The sequence below is a fragment of the Jaculus jaculus genome, chromosome 1, assembly GCF_020740685.1.
Source record: "Jaculus jaculus isolate mJacJac1 chromosome 1, mJacJac1.mat.Y.cur, whole genome shotgun sequence".
NCBI lineage: Eukaryota > Metazoa > Chordata > Mammalia > Rodentia > Dipodidae > Jaculus > Jaculus jaculus.
In genome coordinates, this window is record NC_059102.1 from 76,248,985 (window position 1) to 76,271,064 (window position 22,080).

At 37.1% G+C, this 22,080-nt stretch overlaps 1 protein-coding gene across 50 annotated transcripts in view; it reads right to left on the reverse strand.

Moving 5' to 3' along the window:
- The window catches only part of Ptprd (protein tyrosine phosphatase receptor type D), a 2,343,620-nt gene that overhangs the window by 88,464 nt on the left and 2,233,076 nt on the right, over positions 1 to 22,080 (reverse strand). For all 50 annotated transcript variants that reach the window (XM_045148487.1, XM_045148550.1, XM_045148541.1 and 47 more), the window contains one exon: positions 11,843 to 11,966. In XM_045148487.1, the coding sequence (XP_045004422.1) occupies positions 11,843 to 11,966 (124 nt within the window). The remainder of the gene's footprint in view (positions 1 to 11,842; positions 11,967 to 22,080) is intronic.

Below are 22,080 nucleotides of genomic sequence, written 5' to 3' on the forward strand. Positions count from 1 at the left end.
ATGCTGGCTTTCCAAATGTTTTATTCCATGAAATACTTCTCCAGAGACTCTTGATTAGGATGTGTTTGCTGGGAGACTAAGTCTACAACTTTTTTTCACTTTTGGGGGTTGATTTTCTTCAAGGAATGCATATTTTATCTATTTATTTTTAATTTCCTGTTTTTTTTTCCAGAAAATGATTTGCACCTGGTATTATAACAGTAATTATTGTGTACTACTAACCCAAGAGTAGTGTGTGAGAATTCATTGAATTCATCTAACTTCAAATGTTTTTATTTCTTGGAATCAAAGAGATCTTTCAGTACTTGAGTAACAGTGCTTGATGTATGTTTTTTGTAATTTTTGCTTTTGTTTGTTTTTGGTTGAGAGAGGAGTTATGAAAACAACATGAACAGGACAGTTGTTCCTAGCATTGGGCTAGACATAGGCAAACATCTTGGGACACAGATTGGATCTAAGTCAGAACCATTTGGAAATCAGCTGTTTTTTTTTGTTTGTTTGTTTGTTTGTTTTTTTAAAGCATCATTGTTCAAGAACTGCTTACATCTGCAACTTGCATTTTCCCATGGTTTTACTGCTTCTATACAAATGAGTGGGATGTTAAGATATCTTGTGTATCATTTCATTTGTATTCTCCAGTAAGTAACCTTCCCATAACTAGTAGTGAATATCAGTAGTTCCAATAATTTCACTGTGGTTTAAGCAAGAGGAAACTGGGACTAGCCTTTTACCTGGACACTATGCTCATCTATTTGATTCTTGTGTTGGAGTGCATTTCATCAGTTAATGGACTATTTTTTCTTATAGCACTTAGATTACTGTCACCTCAGGCCTGAGTCTGAGCTTTAGCTAACTACACCTGACACTATAAAGGCAAGGGTTTAAAACTAACAGAGAGGTATAAAGGCTTGGCAGAGCTGTGCTTCTGTGTTCTTCAGAAACATTCATTCAAGCATAAGGAATGGGTATTTAGGCTCTCATTTTATTTGCCGGAAATCTCTAGTTACAGTTTAAAGTGGAAAAATAAGCCTCGGCATAGACTCTAGATTCTACCATTTTCCTAACAGTTGTGAAGGTTTGGGAATATAAATATGAGCTCAAGTGCATTATGGGAGGGGGTGGCAGCACACTGACCCTCTTCTTCCTGCAAGCATGAGATTAGGAAAAGAGGGCTCTACCCTGTATCTGCATGTGTTTGAATATTAACACAAGAAGAAGAAATCCCATAAAACAGGAAGGTATTTGATTTGAAAGAATATCTGAAGTGAACATCTAATTACTGAGGATGCAGTTATTTTTTTTCTTTCTTTCTTTCTTTCTTTCTTTCTTTTTTTTTTTTATTTTTTTATTTTTCAAGGTAGGTCTCACTCTAGCCCAGGCTGATCTGGAACTCACTCTGTGGCCCCAGGCTGGCTTTGAACTCCTGGTAACCCTTCTTCCTTAGCCCCCTTCCTGAATGCTAGACTATAGTTCTGAGCCTCTAAGGGATGCTTTAAAACCTTGAAAGCATTTTGCAACGTCAAGGATTATAATGTCTGTGTATGCTATTCTGGCATGGAAGAGATAAAAGAAAACTTCCATTAATTTGAGGAGGTACATTTAGGTCAGGGGTCTTGAACATTCACACACTGCTCAAATTGCTATGGGTTGAATTTTTTCTTCAAATTTAATTTGACACAAAAAGGTATCTCTTGTTAAAAGAATACTTGCAATTAACAAAGGTCTATAATAAACCTTTCTACCTTATGTTACATGAAAAACCAACACCAAAAATAGTACATTTGTTAGTTACTTTTCTTGCTGCTATGACATATACCAGACTGAAGCACCTGAAGGAAGGCGTTTATTCTAGCTCAGTCATAGTCTGTCACTGCAAAGAAGGAAGGGTGGCAGTAGTGTGACGTGGCTGGTCACATGGCATCCACAGTTAGGAAGCAGAGAGAAATAAAGGCTGCTTCTCAGCCACGTTTCACCTCTTTATATTTTTTTCCTTTTCTTTCAGTTCAGGACGCAGGAATGAATGGGATAATGCCATCCACAGTTAGAGAGGTTTCCCACCTTAACCAACCTAATCTAGAAGGCATTTCAGAAGATTTGCTTTCATGGTGATTCTAATCCCATCAATTTGGCAATCAGATTACCTATGTAGTCTAAGGCTAACTTCTAACTCACAGCTATTCTCCTACCTGGGCCTCCTGCTTGAGGTCTAGGATTAAAGGTTTGTGCCACCAGGAGGGAGAGGGAGAGGGAGAGGGAGAGGGAGAGGGAGAGGGAGAGGGAGAGGGAGAGGGAGAGGGAGAGGGAGAGGGAGAGGGAGAGGGAGAGGGAGAGGGAGAGGGAGAGGGAGAGGGAGAGGGAGAGGGAGAGGGAGAGGGAGAGGGAGAGGGAGAGGGAGAGGGAGAGGGAGAGGGAGAGGGAGAGGGAGAGGGAGAGGGAGAGGGAGAGGGAGAGGGAGAGGGAGAGGGAGAGGGAGAGGGAGAGGGAGAGGGAGAGGGAGAGGGAGAGGGAGAGGGAGAGGGAGAGGGAGAGGGAGAGGGAGAGGGAGAGGGAGAGGGAGAGGGAGAGGGAGAGGGAGAGGGAGAGGGAGAGGGAGAGGGAGAGAATAGGCCCATTAGGGCCTCTAACCCACTGCGAGTGGACTCTAGATGCACATGCCACTTTGTGCATATGGTTTTACATGGTTATAGAGGAACTGAACAGGGGTCATTAGCTTTCACAGGTAAGCATCTTAACTGCTAACCATCTCTCCAGCCATATATTTCAACTTTTACAACTCATTATGCAGAAAAAAAGCTAAATTGCTGACACTAGTTAAACCAAAAATGTCCCCCAAAATAGGAAAAAAAAGGAGCATTGATAGGTTATAAGTAAATCAATTTAATTCAGAAATATATAGGCATTCTTTTCCCTTCCCTTGTACAATAGCAGCCACTGTGTTTGCACCAGAATTGATGAAATGAAGGATTTTCTTTGCAATACATCAGATAAAACAGATATTTCTTGCTATGAAGGAATGTCACACTATTCTCTGTTGTAGCTGCAATTTGGCACATTACCCTCCTTATGTCTTTTGAATGCACAGCAAGGTTTTCAGGAGAATGGACTGCTTTGTGGCCATGACAGCTCATCACCACAGTGGGCTAATGGGAGAACAGTTGACAGTCACAGTGCATGTGAACACAATGTGCACCTTCTCATTATTTGGTGCCTTCCTTTGCTGGTCTTCTATAGCCCTCCATGTGGAGGTGGGAGCCCTCTGACAATGTGTACAGGAAAAGAGTTGAGGATACGTTGTCTTGGAATGCTCAGCATGATAAGCTATACATCCTGGGGAAACTATCGATCTGTGTGCTAGAAGGACCTCCTTTCTTGTTAGGTAGAATGTTGCCTGCAAATAAAGCAGTCGTTGGGCTAATGTTGAATATCTTAACCACATTTCAGAATTACATAGAAAGAATACTTCCGCAAGCAGTGACAGTCAGATTCTATCTTGGGGTATCCCTGTAGGAGCATGTCTATATAAAAAAAAAAAAAAATAGACCTTTAGTGTCTTCATCACTGACATGAATATGACCACCATAACATCCTCAAGTCAGCCCTCTGGGAGTCAAATGAATGAATACATTTCAGATTCATAAAATGCCTCATTACTGTAATAAGCAAACGAAATATCCCAGTCATGTTGAAATACTAGTGAAAAAGAATTCGAATTCTGGAGCCACCTTTTCAAAGTCTATATTGAAACAACTGACAAGACAGACAACATTCTTTGCTTTACAACTTCTCAGCAGTCACTATCCATCTGTTAATTGTTCCATACCAACACAGGCATCTCAAATTCCTGACACCCTCAGAATAATGAAGTTCAGCTTAATTATTATGATGTACCTACACATATATTACTAAAGATAAAAATTCAAAAACTGAAATGATATACATAAAACATGACACTCATTTCTAAGGCTTTTTAATTTAATCTTTGATTAGCTTTTTGAGAAAAAGTTTAAACTAGAAAAACACACAGACACACACAGACCACAATACAACCAGCCATCATTTAAAAATGCCTTTTCTATGCCAGGCATAGTGGTGTATGCCTTTAATCCCAGCACTGGGGAGGAAGATGTAGGAGGAGGATTACCATGATTTCCAGGCCACCCTGAGACTACACAGTGAATTCCAGGTCAGCCTGGGCTAGAGTGAGACTCTACCTCAAAAAAACAAAACAAAAAAACCTTTTTATGTTTTTTTTAGATTATTGGCTGAGGTAGGAATTGGGTAATAAATAATATGCCTCTACAACACATTCTTGTTAAGATGCCATCCAAACAGCTGTAATTAGATGGCCTTTATTAAGACTGAATTTGTGAAAACTAGCAAAAATTTCAAAGGATAAAATCTCCTCTTGCTTGTTATTTAAGGTAAATTAAGCTATAAAAGTATGTCTCTTCATTGCCCCTCAAAAAGAGATGCTTTTATGTTTATAAAACTGAAATAAAAGGATTAAACTGTGTCACATTTGTAAATGATTAATTTGAGAAGTGTGACCAAAATGCAAAAGGAACTATGCTGTCTGCCTGAATCAAAGACTGACATATTGAACACAGTACATGAGCTCAACTCAACCAACAATTGGATGGGGTTTACAGAAACATGAAGTTATAATCTGAAACATAAGGTTATAATCACACAAAGTTCCTTAAGTACTTTAAGTAGAATTCATGAGCTAAGTAAGTAAACTGTGTACTAGAAGCCCACATATTCTCCCCTGGAAGAACATGGCCCAGGAAGAAGGAAAGAATGTTTATTGAGGTGGTACAGGAGGAAAAAAAAAAAAAAGCAAGAAAGAAAAACATATGGCGATCATCAAAAGTACACTTTAATGGGGCAACATTTCTTTCATGGCAGTGCCACCTGTGGAACATCTATATTTATCACAATACATATTCTATTAAAGAATGTTGGGGAGATTACATTAGCTTATTTTACTTGTCTTTAAAAAAATATTGACTTGTTTTTATCTATTGAGTATTCACCTGGTTTCTAGATAAGGCCTGAAATAAAATAAAGATATTTTACAGTGTGGGCAGGCAGTTAAGTGAAATTGAACATATTAATGTGTATAAACAGGAGTTCTCAGTGATTTGGTAGAAGCTGAAGTGGGGGAAAGAGGCAGGGATAGGACTGAAAAGGAAGCTACTGGTATAGTGACAAATGGTGAATCAACATCACAAAGGAATATCAGTGGTTTCAAGTCTTTATCTCTTTGTATTTTAAATTATATTTATCTTTGAGGTGGTGATTTCTTGTAAACTGCTTTCTCACTTTAAAGATGCTAAATTCCCTATCTCACATACAATCTAGTGGTTGTAAGATCACCTATATTATTTACACTTGGATTTCTTGAGCTGTTCTTATTATGCAAATCAAACACTAGATGATATATTTTGAATTTCCATCTAAAAGAACATACTGTATACCCTGTTGAAATTTGCAATGCTATTACAGGTCTGGCTTTCATTTGTCAAGTGCTAATATTTTTTCTCCCCACAAAGTACTCCGAACATATGCAGTTTTCTCATTTGAATATTGGTGTTTATTCCATAGACAATATCCAAAAGACATTCTAAGGAAAAATGGTCCTATCTACAGTAATAGTGAAATTTATAACACAATAATCATTCCCATTATTTATTTGCCATTTTCTTTGAGACAGGCACTTTTCTAAAGGCTTTTTGTGCCTTTAGAGAAAAAGCTTAAATTAAAATTTATTTAACCCTTCTACTAGGAGGTATGTACTGTTAATAAGCCACATCTACATATATAGATATGGTTATGTAGATATGGTTTATTGACTCAAATACAGTTACTTGCCTGAATGTGTATTTCGGAAACAAGAAAAACCCAGGATGCTTTAATAGGTTCTTGAGATGAATAATGGCTATTACTCATTAAGAGAAGTAAATGCAAATATTTGTGTCAAAATTTGAAATAGGAATTTGAGAGATGGCTGAGCAGTTAAGATGCTTGCCTTCAAAGCCAAAGGACTCAGGTTTCATTTTTCCCCAGTACCCATGTAAGGCAGATGAACAAGGAGGAACATGTGTCTGTAGTTTGTGTGCAGTGGCTAGAATTCCTGATATGCCCAATCTCTCTCTTTCTCTCTATCATATAAGTAAATAAAATATTAAAACAATTGAAATATATACCCTTTCCAATTAGATAAAAATGGTCTGAATGTGCCCTCCCAAGTTATATTGGAAACATGGTAGAACATGTGATATTAAAAAGTGGATCTCAAATTCTACTTCCTAAAAGACAGACCAAATGACTGAACCTTCACTAGTCCCTTACAGGAAACACCTGAACCACAAGACACTGGAGAGGGTAGGATCAAGACTGACCTAAATCTCCTACATCTTCCCTCCCTCCCTCTCCCCCTCTCCCCTCTATCTCTCTTCTCTCTAACTCTTGTATATTAGTTATCTTTTTCCTCAATTTCTTAGTGGACACTGACCTGTAACCCCCACTTCCAGCTTGGGCCTACAATCCACAATGAGCTTTTGATCAAAGAAACCTACAAGGTTTCCCAAAACAATGACAGACTTCTGTCAGAGTAATTGATGACCCACCAAAGGCCAGTGGTAAGACCCTATTGCTGAAGACTCCATACGCAGCTGACACGTAAAATGGAATGACATGGCTGGAAGCCAGGAGAGAGTCAGTCCCCAGACAGTCAGCGTGTCTAGTGCCAGAAGGCGCTACATAGGCGACTGGGGGAAGTGACCAAGATCTGTCCAAGCAACACATTGTTTAACCTAAGTAGCAACAATTAACCGGATGTGATACCCATACAAGTGCAATAGTGGTACACAGCCATGGTGAGGAATCAATTGCTCTTGATTTGGCTAACTGATCCACTAAGTGGTACTAGACCCTTAGCTGGAGCTGGGAAACAAGTCAGAACCATACCCAAACACAAGCCCACTCTACAATATCAAGCTACCATCAATCACGGGGTATAAGAGGGCCTACACCTATCAAACTGTCTATCAAAAAAGTAAGTGTTATCTCAATTTTCTGGGTGCTAACTCACTCTCCGTTGGAGAATCTGCTTCTCTTTTCCAGATAGATGCAGATCCTAAGAAGAGAGCTGCCCCAACATACCTCAGAAGGGGCCCAACTGAAACTAAGGACAACTGGCGAAATAAGCAAGGGTGATGTTTTCCTGTGAACTGGATACCAGCACAAAGGGGAAGGAGATCAACGCAGAGAAAAATCAACTCCTACCAAATCAGAGAGCCAGAGCCTCAGAGGCCCCCAACACCTCAGCACTGAAGCAGACCAAAAATGAACCCAACATGGCCTAGGGAAATCTTGCGGAAGAGGGGGCGGAAAGAATGTCAGAGTTACATGTTGGGTCATGATTTTCAGAGACATTTATCATACTAATAACTGGGGGCTAACTCCACAATGCACGACCCATTTTCAATAATAAGGAGGGTCTAATGGGAGGGGGTAGATCACAGATGAGCCTAAATAATGGTACCAAACTGCCTGTATTTACTGAAAAGAAAACTAATAAATTAAATTTAAAAAAAAAAAAAAGAACAATGCTAATTGTTTAAGGAACAAATAAAAAAAAAAAGTGGATCTCTTAGGAAGTGAGTTAATCACAAATCCTCATGCATTAGATTAGGGTCCTTATAAAAGAACTTGAAGGATTAGATTTACCAGCTGTCTTCCAACCCTCCTACCAAGGTCATGGTCCTCCTCCCTTCTGGAGGGAATAGCTACATCCAAACATCCAAACACTATTTTAGAGGAAGAGAGCCAAGGCCCTCAGCAAATCTGGAACCTGCCATCACCTTGATCTGGTACTTCCTAGGCTCCGGAAATGTGAGAAATGAATATATTACCTAGATTGAGACAGTTTATTATAGTAGTAGAACCTACACTTCTCCATATCTTAGTTTACTCATTTTAGATATTAACTTACTTCCCTAGCTGTAAAGCCTTATAAAATCCTTAGACAAAGGCACTCATTGGTAACCTGTTCATTATTTTCTCTGCTCATGTATAGAGTTTTTTTTTCTTTCACTTCTCAACAAACTTAATTTAAGCTTTTTCTCTAAATGTGCTTCCTTTCTGTAAGTTTTCAGGAGTTTTCTCCTTTACAACTCATCCTTCATGCTCCATGAGATTCATTCTTAAATTGTTGAGACAATGAATCCTTAGCCTTTGACTTGTTAGAGCTTTGGTGACCAGTGAGAGTGAGGCACAAAAGTTCCTGAGTTAAGCATGCCTAACAGCAGAGATAAGGCTCTGTTGCTCCTTGACACTTGTTTACCAGTGTTAAATAAGGCATATAATACAGTTTATTTTTAAAATAATTTATTTTATTTATTTATTTGAGAGAGAGTGAGAGAGAAGGAGGCAGATAGAGAGAGAGAGAGATAGAATGGGCACAGCAAGGTCTCCAGCCACTGTGAACAACTTCAGATGTCATATATTGGGTTTACACACACAAGTATTAGCTTCAATTTGGTCATTTTTTTTGTTTGTTTTTGCTTTTGTTATTTAAGGTAGGGTCTCACTCTAACTCAGGCTGACCTGGAGTTCACTAGGTAGTCTCAGGGTGGCCTCGAACTCATGGTGATCCTCCTACCTGCCTCCCGAGTGCTGGTATTAAAGGCATGCACCACCACACCCAGCTTAATTTGGCCATTATTTGAAAATATTTATTTAAAATATTAATTTTAAAATAAGTCTCATAACTTCTTTTGTTCAGGAAGCACACATTTAAGAATTGCTTACTCATGAAGGATAGTGCAGTGGACTGGACAAAAATTCTGTGGTGTATTTATATTGATTGTCCTGTAGTTCAACGAATGGATTTAAGACTTCCTTGGATAATTTATTCTGTATTTTCCTCAATGGAAGTAAAATGCTTGAGATTTTGAATCTTCATGACGTGTCACACTTTCAAAAAGTTCAGGAAGCATGTTGGTGCCTACAGGCAAGTCCTGATTTCTCTTATTCTTTTTCTCCCCTTTTATTCCCTCAATGGAAATGACATGAAATTTTTTTTTTTTAAGCAAAGATAACAACAACATGAGTCCTTATTACAGTCATCTCTAGTTTTCCTCTAATATCTGTCAGATCTTCTGCAAAGTACTATGAAGAGAGTTGCTTGCACCAATGGGAGGAAATTACAAAGCTATTCCCAATTAATAACCTCAACCAAAGTCACTGAAATTAGTAACAGTAGTACAACTTAAGGCAAATGCAGTAAATTTTACAAATGGTCCATGAAGTCATTTCCATTGCTTGTACTCAAAAAGTCTGGCCCTGTGATATCAAGGCTGCCTATCCAGAAGCCTTAGTTGCTGGTTATGTGGTTGTGGTCAGTGTTGACTGAGCTACAGTATGAATAGCTACCCTCTTCAATACCTCTAGTTAAGGCTTACCCTAATATAACAAGCTGTTCATGGTTGCAAGCTACATCACAGCTATCTGTAAAGCCCACAAATCTCAATGAAATGTTTTTAAACTTTTGCATAATGCACAGTTGAGAGACTTTTGGGTTTTAGGCCAGCTCTAGATTTAGGGTACAATTGTGGGCAGAGTTATAAAAAAAAAGTAAACTTTAGTCTTATTTGAGTATTTTCGCTTCTATAACTTTAAAAATAGCATAGGAATAAAGTAATATATTTCTGTCATAATGAAGGCACAAGGAGATACATGCTTGCATCCATGCATGTATGTATGCAGAGAGAGCATGAGTTTGAAAATATATATGCATATATACTATTCTACTAAGATATGGAAAGTAGCAAGTTGAGAAAAAAACATGACATTGTGGGAAAACCCAGGGAAGTGCTAGAACAGAATGTCCTAAATCTAAGTGAACTTAATTCTACAGAATAGCAAAGGCTGACAAGTTCTCTGGGCAAGATCATACCAAGTAGATTTCTCTCTGTAGCTCTCCCTCTGTCTGTCTCTTAATTTGCCTTATTGATGAAAAAGATATTTCTCTCCTCTGTAGTTGGTTTTGTTTCTAATGGACAATGATGATGATTTAGAATACAAAAAATTGCTATTCATTTCCTTTACATTTTAAAATCAGATGTACAGAGCTCAAATGTAAACTATATGTTTAACCTTCCACATACATTAATTAAAGCTTCCAAATAAGGTTTCAAAAGCAGTGTTTACTGATTTGACATAACCCTGCTGGAACAAGCACTGGTAGAACTTGAAAGACTTAGACAACACTTTGAGAAAGGAGATTATTGATGCCTGAATGCCTAGTACAAACCCTGTGAGAAGGTTTGTACACTTTCCCACATCAAAAGTATAGTGGCAGTGGGAATGTTACAGTCTATACACATCAAATCATGCCATGTGGAACCAAGGTAATTTTCAGGTATGAGCTTGCTCAAACACTGGAAGATATTTCCTATTTCCCCAAATCTGAAAATAACTATACTGTTGCTTTGTTGCTTAAGTAGGACTTGGTAAGAATTATAAGATAATTTTGTAAGCAAAAATAAAGGGAAGAAAGGCTGGGGGAATGGTTTAGCAGTTAAGGCATTTTCTTGCAAAACCAAAGGACCCAGGTTCGATGCCCCAGGACCCACGTCAGTCAGATGCACAAGGTGGACCATGCATCTTGAGTTCATTTGCAGTGTCTGGAGGCTCTGGTATGCCCAGTCACACACACACACACACACACACACACACACACACACTCTCTCTCTCTCTCTCTCTCTCTCTCTCTCTCTCATTCTCTCTCTCTCCCTGCCCCCCATATCTCTTTGTCAAATAAATAAAAATAAAATATTAAAAAAAAAATTAAAAAAGAATAAAGGGAATGAGTACTTGAACCAGCATAGATGAAAGTATTTGTACTGTAGATTCCGTAAAAGGGTGGCTTAGAAGCTAGTACTGCCCAATGTTTTTACAACACCTGCACAAGGATAATCAGGGTACCCTCTAGCTTGAAGAGGCTTCAGAGTTCTTCTGGACACCAGTGGTGACAAATGTGGTATATAACAGATAGTTGGTGGCTCAAGTTGGTTCCTATGATATGTGCAAGGATTAGAAAACATACAACAAACTACTTTCTAAAGACTTTTGAACCTAGTGGGCTACCAGACTTACAAACTGCTTGAGTGCTGAGCATGAACTCTTAGATGTTTTGATATGTCATATGAAAGGGATTAATGATTGGAAAGAGGTGAGTGAGAACCACCGGGCTGGGTACGTTAGCACGACCCTCACAGATTTTTCTCCTTAGAATGTACTCTTCATGACAACTGTGAAAGACAGATCACCTAAGCAGTTTCACAATAGATATACTGAGTATTTCCAGGGTACTTAATTTATATGAGTCACCATATCACAATTCCTAACCTTTACACTGTCCCTAGTGCAGATCTAGATTTATTCGCAAGCACACCTTTCTCCTTCTTTTTGAACACGTAGGCAGAGTACATGACCATTTGAAAAGCACCTATTCACTTGTAGCTATGAACAACCATTGACAAACTAGACAACCTCCATTTGTTTCTCACCCACATCAAAACCTCAATAATGTTAGCAAGTCTTTCATGTAGGGAAGCTTCTGTTGTAGGGAAGCTTCTGTGCCATATGGTAACAGTTATACTGTGCTCTTTTGAACAAATCATTTATGTAAAAAAGAAAAATGTGCCAACAAATTGTGACCAAATTTGGGATAAAAGTTTTTTGATGGCTAACAACCCAACTAATACTATATTCTCATGCAAATATTTAAATCAAGAAAATAAGAATATGAATAACGCATGCATTTCCTTACCTTCTATTGCTGATAAGAGAACCCGAGAATGATCATATGCGATTACATTTGCATATCTATTCTTTGGTTTGTTTACTTCCAAGTTTGAGTGTTCCCATGTGAACTGCTGGCCAGGGTCAACTGACTTTAAAAGAAAAACAGCACACACAAAATCAGTACTAAATAACACAGAATTATAGGGATTTATCACAAGAAACAAACATGATTTCAAAAGAAAATTGTGTAACCATATTTTATCAAGATGATTCTAGATGTAAAGCTGAACACTATTATAGTCAGTTTAGTTCACATTGATTAATCATAGGATGGAAAACTTACTACTCACCCACTTTGATTCAAATAAAAAAAATCAATAGTGATGCTCTGTTAATATTGGAAAGGCAGGTTTTGGATTTTACTTTTCCACTTCCCGATCTGCTGCTTTACTTTAGAAGTGATTTGGATTCAGTATTCTTTCTAATGCTGTTGACACTACTTCACTTTCATCATTCTTCCTAATTCTTTCCTATCTGAACACAAGCTCTCTCTTTAACTTGATTGGCTTCACTGGGTACAGGCTGCATCGTTGGGTCTTCACTTAGGTGCTCTCGTCTTAATGGCAGTATAAGGTTCTATTCTATTTTTTTTCTCCTAATACACCATGGCCAATCTCATGACCATTTGCACAATTCAAACAATTAATCATTCATAAGGAAATCAGTTTCAGTTCAAACAAGTAATGATTCATAAGGAAATTGGTTTAATTAAATAATTATTCTAGTCATAACATAACTTTATAGCGAATAAAGAAGGACTCGAATGTTTTTCTGTTTATCATTATATCAATTCTATTTATTATTGCTTATCAAGTTAACATCTTTTTATTCTCTATTTTAATCTTATATTTTCTATTTTTACTATATTTTAAAGTCTTGGCTCAACCACATTCAACAGTCTAAAATAAGGATTCTGCATATATAAAATATATTTTATACTTAGCTAAAATATTTATCTCAAGGTCAAATTAGTTATAAAATTCCAAGGGAGTTGTTAATTTCTATCAATACCACAGAAATTAAAACACCTTTTTTTTTCATGATAGGTACTGATACGTTAAGATTTCTGGTTGCATGGTATATGGAAACCTGAGTTGAATAATTACATAAATATTATTAGAAGTCATCAAATCATTTTCAAAATTAGCAGCAAAAGAGATGAAAATTATGAGAAGTTTAATAAAATTTTGGCAGTTATTTTTGATACTAGGCATTTTCCATGCTATATGTATGTTTGTATGTATGTATGTATTTGTGTATGTATGTATGTATGTATGTATTTGTGTATGTATGTATGAGTTGAAAATAAAATATATTCAACAATTGTTGCAGTATTCAAGATGTGTTCAGATTCTTTTAGAAAGCCTAGAGTTCAGGGTGACAAAACCCTTGATTCTAAAGATCAAGCCCATCACAAATAGCCTCAAACATGCTGTAGTTCTCAGTAATGCTTTAGTGTAGCTGTTAACTTTCTCAGGAATATGAAGTTTTTTTTTTTTTCTTTTCTTAGTCTGTGTTAATTTAGGCATAAAAAGTCAATCAATGAATAATATATTGTAATTATTTTGGTCTTCAGAGTCTAAAGAACAATGCTAGTAAGAGGCTTCCTGGGGAATGTTCATTTCCCCTGAACTGCATAAACCTTTCCAAGTATATTCCATAAGATAAGGAACTCAGTATTCACAAGTCTGAAAGGAAGTCTTCAAGTCCATCAGAGACATTGTCTATATGTATATATGGGTCGCTACACTGACTAACACCTACCTTAAATTTCTTTGTCACTGATCTATAATCCCACCAATCTCTTCCATGCAGACCTGCAGTGTTTGTTGTTTTATTGAGATCCTTCTTATCCTCCCTTAGTCTGTTCTTCACACTTCTGGCATAGGTACTTTTTAAAGGACAGGGGCAAGGAGGAACCCTGCTTAACAATGTCACTTGGCCTCAGGTTATTATACAGATTACATTCTAAAACCCTGTCCATAGCCATAGCCATCCAGCTTTAAGGCAAGAGACTTGGGTCTACAAGACCTTACAGAAAGGCTGAAAAATTAGCATAGGAAAAAAGCTGTTGGAAGAAAAGAAGTCTATAATGCCCCTTCATATCAAAGGCCAACCAAACCTCAGTGGAGCTGCTGGTGCAGGGCAAAGGCACTCTACAGTGTCTGAATGTGACCCTTGGCTCTTTACAATACTAATGTGTGCAGTGTGAATGGAGATGCAAGATTCTAATGAGGCTATGGCACATTGAATTGTAGAAATAAATATAATGAAGCCTGCCCAAGAAAGTCTGAACTAGGAAAATGACTCCCAAAGCCGTTGTTGTGCAAATGATGCAGAAACTATGTGACATAAAAACCCCATTGTATGTATAACAGGCACCTTTATTTTTTATTTTATTTTATTTTTTATTTATTTATTTGAGAGCGACAGACACAGAGAGAAAGACAGATAGAGGGAGAGAGAGAGAATGGGTGCGCCAGGGCTTCCAGCCACTGCAAACGAACTCCAGACACATGCGCCCCCTTGTGCATCTGGCTAACGTGGGACCTGGGGAACCGAGCCTCGAACCAGGGTCCTTAGGCTTCACAGGCAAGCGCTTAACCGCTAAGCCATCTCTCCAGACCAACAGGCACCTTTTGAGCTATCAAACTCCACTTTCTTCCAGACCACTTTTCCTTTGAAAGTGTATTTTTCTTTTAAAAAATATTTATTTTTGAGAGAGAATGGATGCATGAATGATGTTGCCAATAAACTCCAGACACATGCCAGTTTGTGTTCCTGGCTTTATGTAGGTGCTAGGGAATTGAGCCCTCATTGTCAGGCTTTAAAACAAGCACCTTTAGTTGCTGATCCATCTCCATAGTCCTGAAAATATATTCTTTCCTATAATCTGTTTCTTGTCCATGACTAGGCATGTACTTCTATCTAATTCCTTGATCTGGGACACAAGGAAAGACCAGGAATTCCCAATGGGTGTCCACTGAACCTGAACAACTGTGGATATAAGCTTCAGTCAACTTTGTGTAAAATCTACTTGGATCATTAAATGGTTCAACAAATGTTCTTAAACTAAATAAGTTGAATTGATGAAAACTGCATCTTAGGAAAGTTCATGGAAAAAAATCATGGGAGTCATTATTCTATATAAATTGGAATTTACAGAGCAAACTATGGGAACTTCAATGTTTGGTCAGTCAAAATTTTAATACTTATAATACAATGGTTGGTAACTAAATCTGCAATCCAGAAATTATAATATCCAGTGATATTCTACTTTATACTGATGGACATTGCTGAGTACATAAGTCTTTTATACATCATTCTTTCATATACACCAATAAGCTACTAAGTTCACTGACTCATGGTACTTAGGTGGAAGATCCTACTCCCTGTGAAAACCTTCTTTTTCTCATACTAAGAACACCCATGTAAATATCAAATGCTACACCATTCATTATAATAATGAAATTGCATGTATTATTTTAAAGGCAAAATTATGTCATGTCTGTTTCTGCTCTAGTCACATAGTTTTTTTTAACATTCTGCATAATATATTAAAAACTGGTAGTAGAAAAATGAGCTATTTGCCTGTTGTAGTATAGGAATTTCCCCTCTGAGCATAACATGATCCATTTTGGAGTAGTAAATGCCTTGTTCTAGTAGCTGCTGTAAACCATTTTGAATAGAATAATGCAATTTTCCAGGTCTATGGTAATGGTAACATAGCTGTTGAAACCTCCAAGTAGATGGAGGAGGAGATAGTCACAGGATTCTCACTTGAGATTATAATTGTTACTCTTCAAGTAATAGAAAGGGTGAGGAAATTTTGTTGACATAGGAAAGTGACCTATTATTCCAGGGGTCTGGCTTGTCTTTTATTTTTTTCTGATAAGGTATCACTTCAGATATCACTGAAGGCCAGTTGTCCCATGGAGACAATATGTTTTCCTAAAGATATCTCATAAAAGATAATAAATAAATTGTGCTTACTAAGGAACAAAATGATGTGTAACTTTATGTCTCTAGCACTTCCTTCTCCTTCAAATTGATCCTCATAAACCATACCTTATAATTTTGCTCACTTAGAGAAATCCTTTAACGTTTAACCTGGGTGTAGCTAGCAAACTTTGAATGAAGTTGGGAGAAAAATGAAATGGTTTCCTTGCAACCTTTAGGAACATAACTTAGGAGTCATCAAATTCATATATACATATGGAGTACTTTTAAAATATATTTATTACTTATTATTTACTTGAGAGAAAGAGGCATGAAGACACAGACAGAGAGAGAATGGGTAGTCAGGGCCTCTAGCCACTGCAAACCAAATTCAGATGCATGAGCCACCTTGTGCATCTAGCTTTACTTGGGTACTGGGGGATTGAATTTGGGTCATTTGGCTTTGCCAGCAAGTACCCGAAACACTAAGCCATATTTCCAGCCCTGGAGTACTTTTTAATTATTCCTTTCAATATAGTTTGTAATCCTGATTTACCAATTGGCTTTACCTAGAATTCATTCTAGTGACCCTAGTGCTTCTGGTCTGTGCTGCTGGTAGGGGGCCAGGTAGGTTCAAGTGGAGAGTGACCAAGGTACTTGACACTGCTGATTGCATCTACCTCCTGCCTTCTTCCCCAGATACAAATGGTCTTGGGTGATGCTAGAGAATATGGGAAATGGAAGGGTAACTGAAAGGGGGATTCCGCAATATAGCTTCCATGAGGTCACCAGTAATGATGGGGTGGGACTTTGCAGAGATATAGCTGTTTTAGGGTCATCCATGCTCTAGCAAGTAATCCCTCACCCTGGTTTGGTAAACCCCAGTAAACTCATTGGTTTACTAAGCAAGACTCTGATAGAATTAAGTATATTGAGTATATAAGAATTGTATTCTGGTCTGTCATTGGTGCTCTTTCTGGGATAAATAGATTTTTTTTTTTGCCTCTCACCCCCAGGAAGGGTATGCAACAATGTCATGTGTTAATATGTTTAAGCTTAAAGGATTGGCTATGAGAAGAAAACTTGAAAATAATAGGATAATTATGATAGTTGCCAGGTCATTATGCTTATATCCAGTATTACTTGATTATCACAATTGTTAAGAAGTAGCCATTTTTTTCCTCATTTGGTAGATGAAGAGCTAAAAATAAAGGCAGATTAATTTAATAAGCCTTACAGAGGACAGTACAGGTATCACACTAACTTGGTGGTAAGTAAATTTGCTAAATATACATAGTTCAATTCAGACAGAAATCTTCAAACCCAGATTTGAAAGTACAAAGCTAACTGATAACTGTGTTCCAGTCATTACTAAGCCACCATGCTACTTAACTGCCCAGAGTGCCACTGTACAACAAAGCACAACTGTCTTTCACCTTGTCAGTCCCAATTATTTTTCTTCCCAACTTATCATCTTGTGTCATTCTGGGACAATTACATAAGGAATCAAGTTTCAAAACTAAGGTTGGCTTCACATGGATGAGAGAACAAATGGGAGGTAGCACACATTTGTACTTGTTTTACACAGATCACACAAACATTGATTAAATAATGCTGACTTGTCTTTGTGCAACACAGCACTCATCCATCTGTATCTCTCTGTCTGAACATTTAACAATACACAGCACAGGTTATTATTTTTGGAGCTTGTCAGAATGCTGAGAGCAGTAAACACTGGAAAGAAGAATGACTTCTGAAAGTAGGTGAGGTGTACTTTCACATCTTCTCTATTTAGCAATGAAATAAAGAAGGAGAGAAGGATGCAAGGAAGAAATGCCATAATGAAAATCACATTTCCATTATCCATGTTTGAAAAGAAATCATAAATGAATAAAATCATAATCCTAACAGTCTACTCTAAGCTTTTCTTGCTTGCTTCTCTGTTCTGGGGCTTACCTATTGCTGGACCTTCAGGAGAAGTATAATAGCCAACATGGACAAGAGCTATGTAGACTCCAACCAATACCAAAGTTGACTTCCACTTCAATATGATTTGAACTGGCATACACTAACTATGCATCTTCCTATAATAAAATTAAAGTGAGATATTCCTAGTTATTTGAGACTAGCATCCCTTCTCATAGTGGACTCAATGAATATTTTTTCTTAAGCCTGTTGCTCATATATGGTGTTGATTGTTTATTCATTTGAGGCAAATAAAGATTCAATCTAGCCAAGATGGATATAAAACTTACTCTGTGGCCCATGCTGGCCTTGAACTCATTCATGATTCTGCTATCTTAGTCTTCTGCTGGGACTGAAAATGTGAAACCACCATTCCTGGTTTTCTATATGGTTTTTGTGAACTGTGGCCTACATTTCTCTCTTCATCCTCTGTTTCAATCTGTCCATGGAGCCTTCTGGGAAGCATACTGCCTTCTGAGGCCTCAATCTAAATAGTACTATCTTCCATGCCCCTTAAGAATTTTGCAAGTTGGAAACAAAGCAGTTAATGGACCTTTATATTTATAAACTATACAAACTCCATATGTTACATTGCCACTGAATCATAAATTGGAATTATCATTATTATTTTTAAAATGTTTCTCTTTAAAAAAATATTTGAGATAGAGAAGAAGATAGATGGGGGAAAGAGAGATGGAGAAAGAGAGTGAGAAAATAATAGGCATACCAGACCCTCCAGCCATTTCAAATAAACTCCAGATGCATATGCCACTCTGGGCATCTGGCTTATATTGGTAATAAGGAATAGAACCTATGTCCTTAGGCTTCACAGGCAAGTGCCTTAACCACTAAGTCAACTCTCTAGCCCAGAATTACCTTATAAAATATTATTTTTTGGTTGGTTTATTTGAGATATAGACAGAGAGATAGATGCAGATAGAGGGAGGGAGAGAGAGAGAGAGCGAGTGAGCGAGCATATGGGGGCTCCACGGCCTTCAGCCACTACAAATGAACTCCAGATGCATGTATCACTTTGTGCATCTGGCTTTGTGTGGGTACTAGGGAACTGAACACAGGCCATTAGGCTTTGTAAGCAAGTGCCTTTATAAGTAAACCCTGTTAAATAGAAATTCTTTAGTGTATTCATTATTTATTTCTCCAGCCAATTAACAATCTCCTAAAAGTCACATCCTGGATGAATCTTATATGACCTCAAACTTCACCAAGGTGCCTCTGAACTGAAATGTTCCCTCCTGAAGGGAGGAAGAGTCAAGAAATCAACAATTCTCTGAGAGCTGAAAGTTTAAAGGTCACAGGATGACTCCTCAAGTTTATACAGCTAATAAACAACTGAGGGTCAAACTTCGACCAGTATTGTGTAGCCATTTTTTTACAATTGAAACATTCCTTCATGGGGCTGGGGGAAGGAGACTCAAAACACTCAGAAGCTCAGAAAGCTTGGAAAAAAGTTTGCAAGACTTCTCCCAAAGGTCACATGAAGGGTAAACAACTGCTCCTGAAAGAGTTTTCCACCTGCCCTGCCAAGCTCCTGCCTGCAAGTCCTTCAGCAAAACTGCAACGTCTGCCAGTTGTCATGTATGCCGGGGTGGCTTTTCCATGGTGCAGCTGCCTTTGCCATCCATGCCCCTGTAATCAAACCCTCACCCTGTTCTGTAAGGAACCCCAAGACACATACTGATTCAACAAAAGTGGCTTTGTTGCATTGTACTCTGTCTATCATCTGAGCCCTATCCAGAATCTCCCAGAGAAAGAAATAAAGGAACAAAACTTTTCACGTGACACTGCCAAATGTTTTTACATCACATGGGCACACTTGGGGATGACATACCTCTCCCTACCACAACTGCAAAATATTAAAATAAATCATTCTAGTACTAACAGACCTTCAACTCAATGATTGTTTGAAAGAGGTAAAAAAAAAAAAAAAAAAACAAATAGAAGAAAAATTTAACTGGTGAATAAAGAAGAAAGACAATGCTCAAGTTGATACTGGCTGATATTAAACATTTTCATTTATGTTGGCTTGAACTGGGTCAGAAAGTTCTAATCTTATTTTTTAAAATATTTTGTTTATTTATTTAAGAGTCAGAGAGAGAGAGAGAGGCAGATAAAGAGAGAATGGGTGTGCCAATGCCTCTAGCCACTGCAATGAACTCCCAATGCGTGTGCCCCTTATGCATCTGGTTAACGTGGGTCCTGGGGAATCGAGCCTCAAATTGGTGTCTTTAGACTTCACAGGCAAGTGCTTAACCACTAAGCCATCTCTCCAGCCCAGTAATCTTACTTTTTTAACCAAGTAGAAGTTGGACATAAAATAGGTAAGTGAAAAAATAAAAAATAAACAATAGATAATAGATAAATTTTATAATTTAATTTTGTACTACATTTTGGACCAGAAAGCTAGATTTTATATATATATATATATATATATATATATATATATATATATATATATATATATAGACACATACATACTTATACAGATATTTGTCATTTTCTTTATGCTATACATGTGTTAACTCATTTTAATTTTTACAAGACCCTAGACATACTTACCATTGCTATCATAATTCTCCAGATGAGAAAATGAAGGCACACATATATTAATGTATTCTTTCATAGTTGACTAAATACAAGGAGGGGAAGCCATATTTGGGATTCTAAGGGTTCTCTGTCAAGTGATGCTTCCTCTCTAGCAAGCTAGAGAATTCTAGTAAATAGTTTCTAACATACTCTTGGGTTGAGCTCTTGAAACACAATGCAATAAAGGCTGGGAACAAAATTGCTGATGTGTACTTACAATAAACACAGAATAGAGTGATCATAAATTTGTATATCAAATTATAGTTATTAAGAAAATCTTCATACATAGGAGATTTTGATAATGCTGAGGTCATCATCTTATAACAATTCCTTTAATGGTTCTATAAAATTCAACCTTTTGACCAGAAGAAAAATAGAATCCACATTTGCAAAATAATACTTAACTGTAGTTACTTTGTGTTCCACAACATTCTCCACCCTAACCAAGAAGAAATCCTCAAAAATATTTCCTGAGAAACTCATCAAAGAATTCACCACAAAAACAGATTCATTCCATGTTTATATGTTTTTAAAACAACTAGCAAAATATAATTATACAGAAGGAATAGACCAACTATTTTACCAGCCAAACTATGGGCCAGACCATCCTTTTAAGGGAATTGAACTTTCAATGACTTTAACTTCTGGAGAAATCCTATCTTTCCACATAGTTCCCCATCTGTAGGTTTATTTCATGTCATTGGGTTGTCTTAAGACATTCTCAAGTCTTTTCTGAGGTTAAGAAGAATGGCCTAGAATTGACTTTTTCTACAATGAAAACCTTTATTCATTTTTGTGTGTTCATATTCATATTGTATTTCTTTCTTCCCTGTTTGAAAATAGTAAGTTATATATCCATGTGAACAAAACACATGTTTACGTAGGTGGGAAGGGTTATATTTTCCCAATTAGCAATGGTCTGTAATTGGTGTAATGAGTACTTTCTTCAAAGCAAAGAACATGAGTTCAGTGAAACTAATAGCACTTCACAAACTAGAATATGAGATAGTAAGGGAAACTGTGATGAGTAATTCCTGGAAACCCAAGGGCAGGATTCAAGCATTCACTTTATCCTTGGCTAGCTATGGTAGTTCATGCAAGTTTATTTGGTTTCCTCTATGTTCTCTCCTTCCATTACTGACATCCAAGTGTAAGATTTTTGTAACACTTTTCTGTTATTTGTCACATTTTCATGTTATTAAGTTTTACTGAGTTTTGCCCTAAAAGGGCATCTATGACCCAGGTTTAGAATATGAAGAATCAATATAGAAGTTTTCAAGACTTTCTGGTATTAATGAATGGATATTTAAGCACTTTGCTTCTAATAACAGACAGGGAACAAATGTTTATAAATGTACCAAACTCACTAAAGGCATCAAAATGTCTTTCAATCAGATACTTTTTATTTATCTAAAAATATGCATTCAGTGAATAAAATTGAATCAACTCTATATCTTTTCCAATGATTTGATTTGAAATCTTCACTATAACATAATGTAGAAGACACTTCATTTTCTCTGAATTATAGTAATAAGTTACTGTATTTCTAAAAGAATGCTATTTACTTAAGGATGTTTATTAAATTACCTTAATTTACCATCAATCAAGCATAATAAAAAAGACAATGACAACTAAACACTAGTTGTTTTTTATCTTAGTATGATGACACAGTGTGATCTCTGGAATTCAGATCAT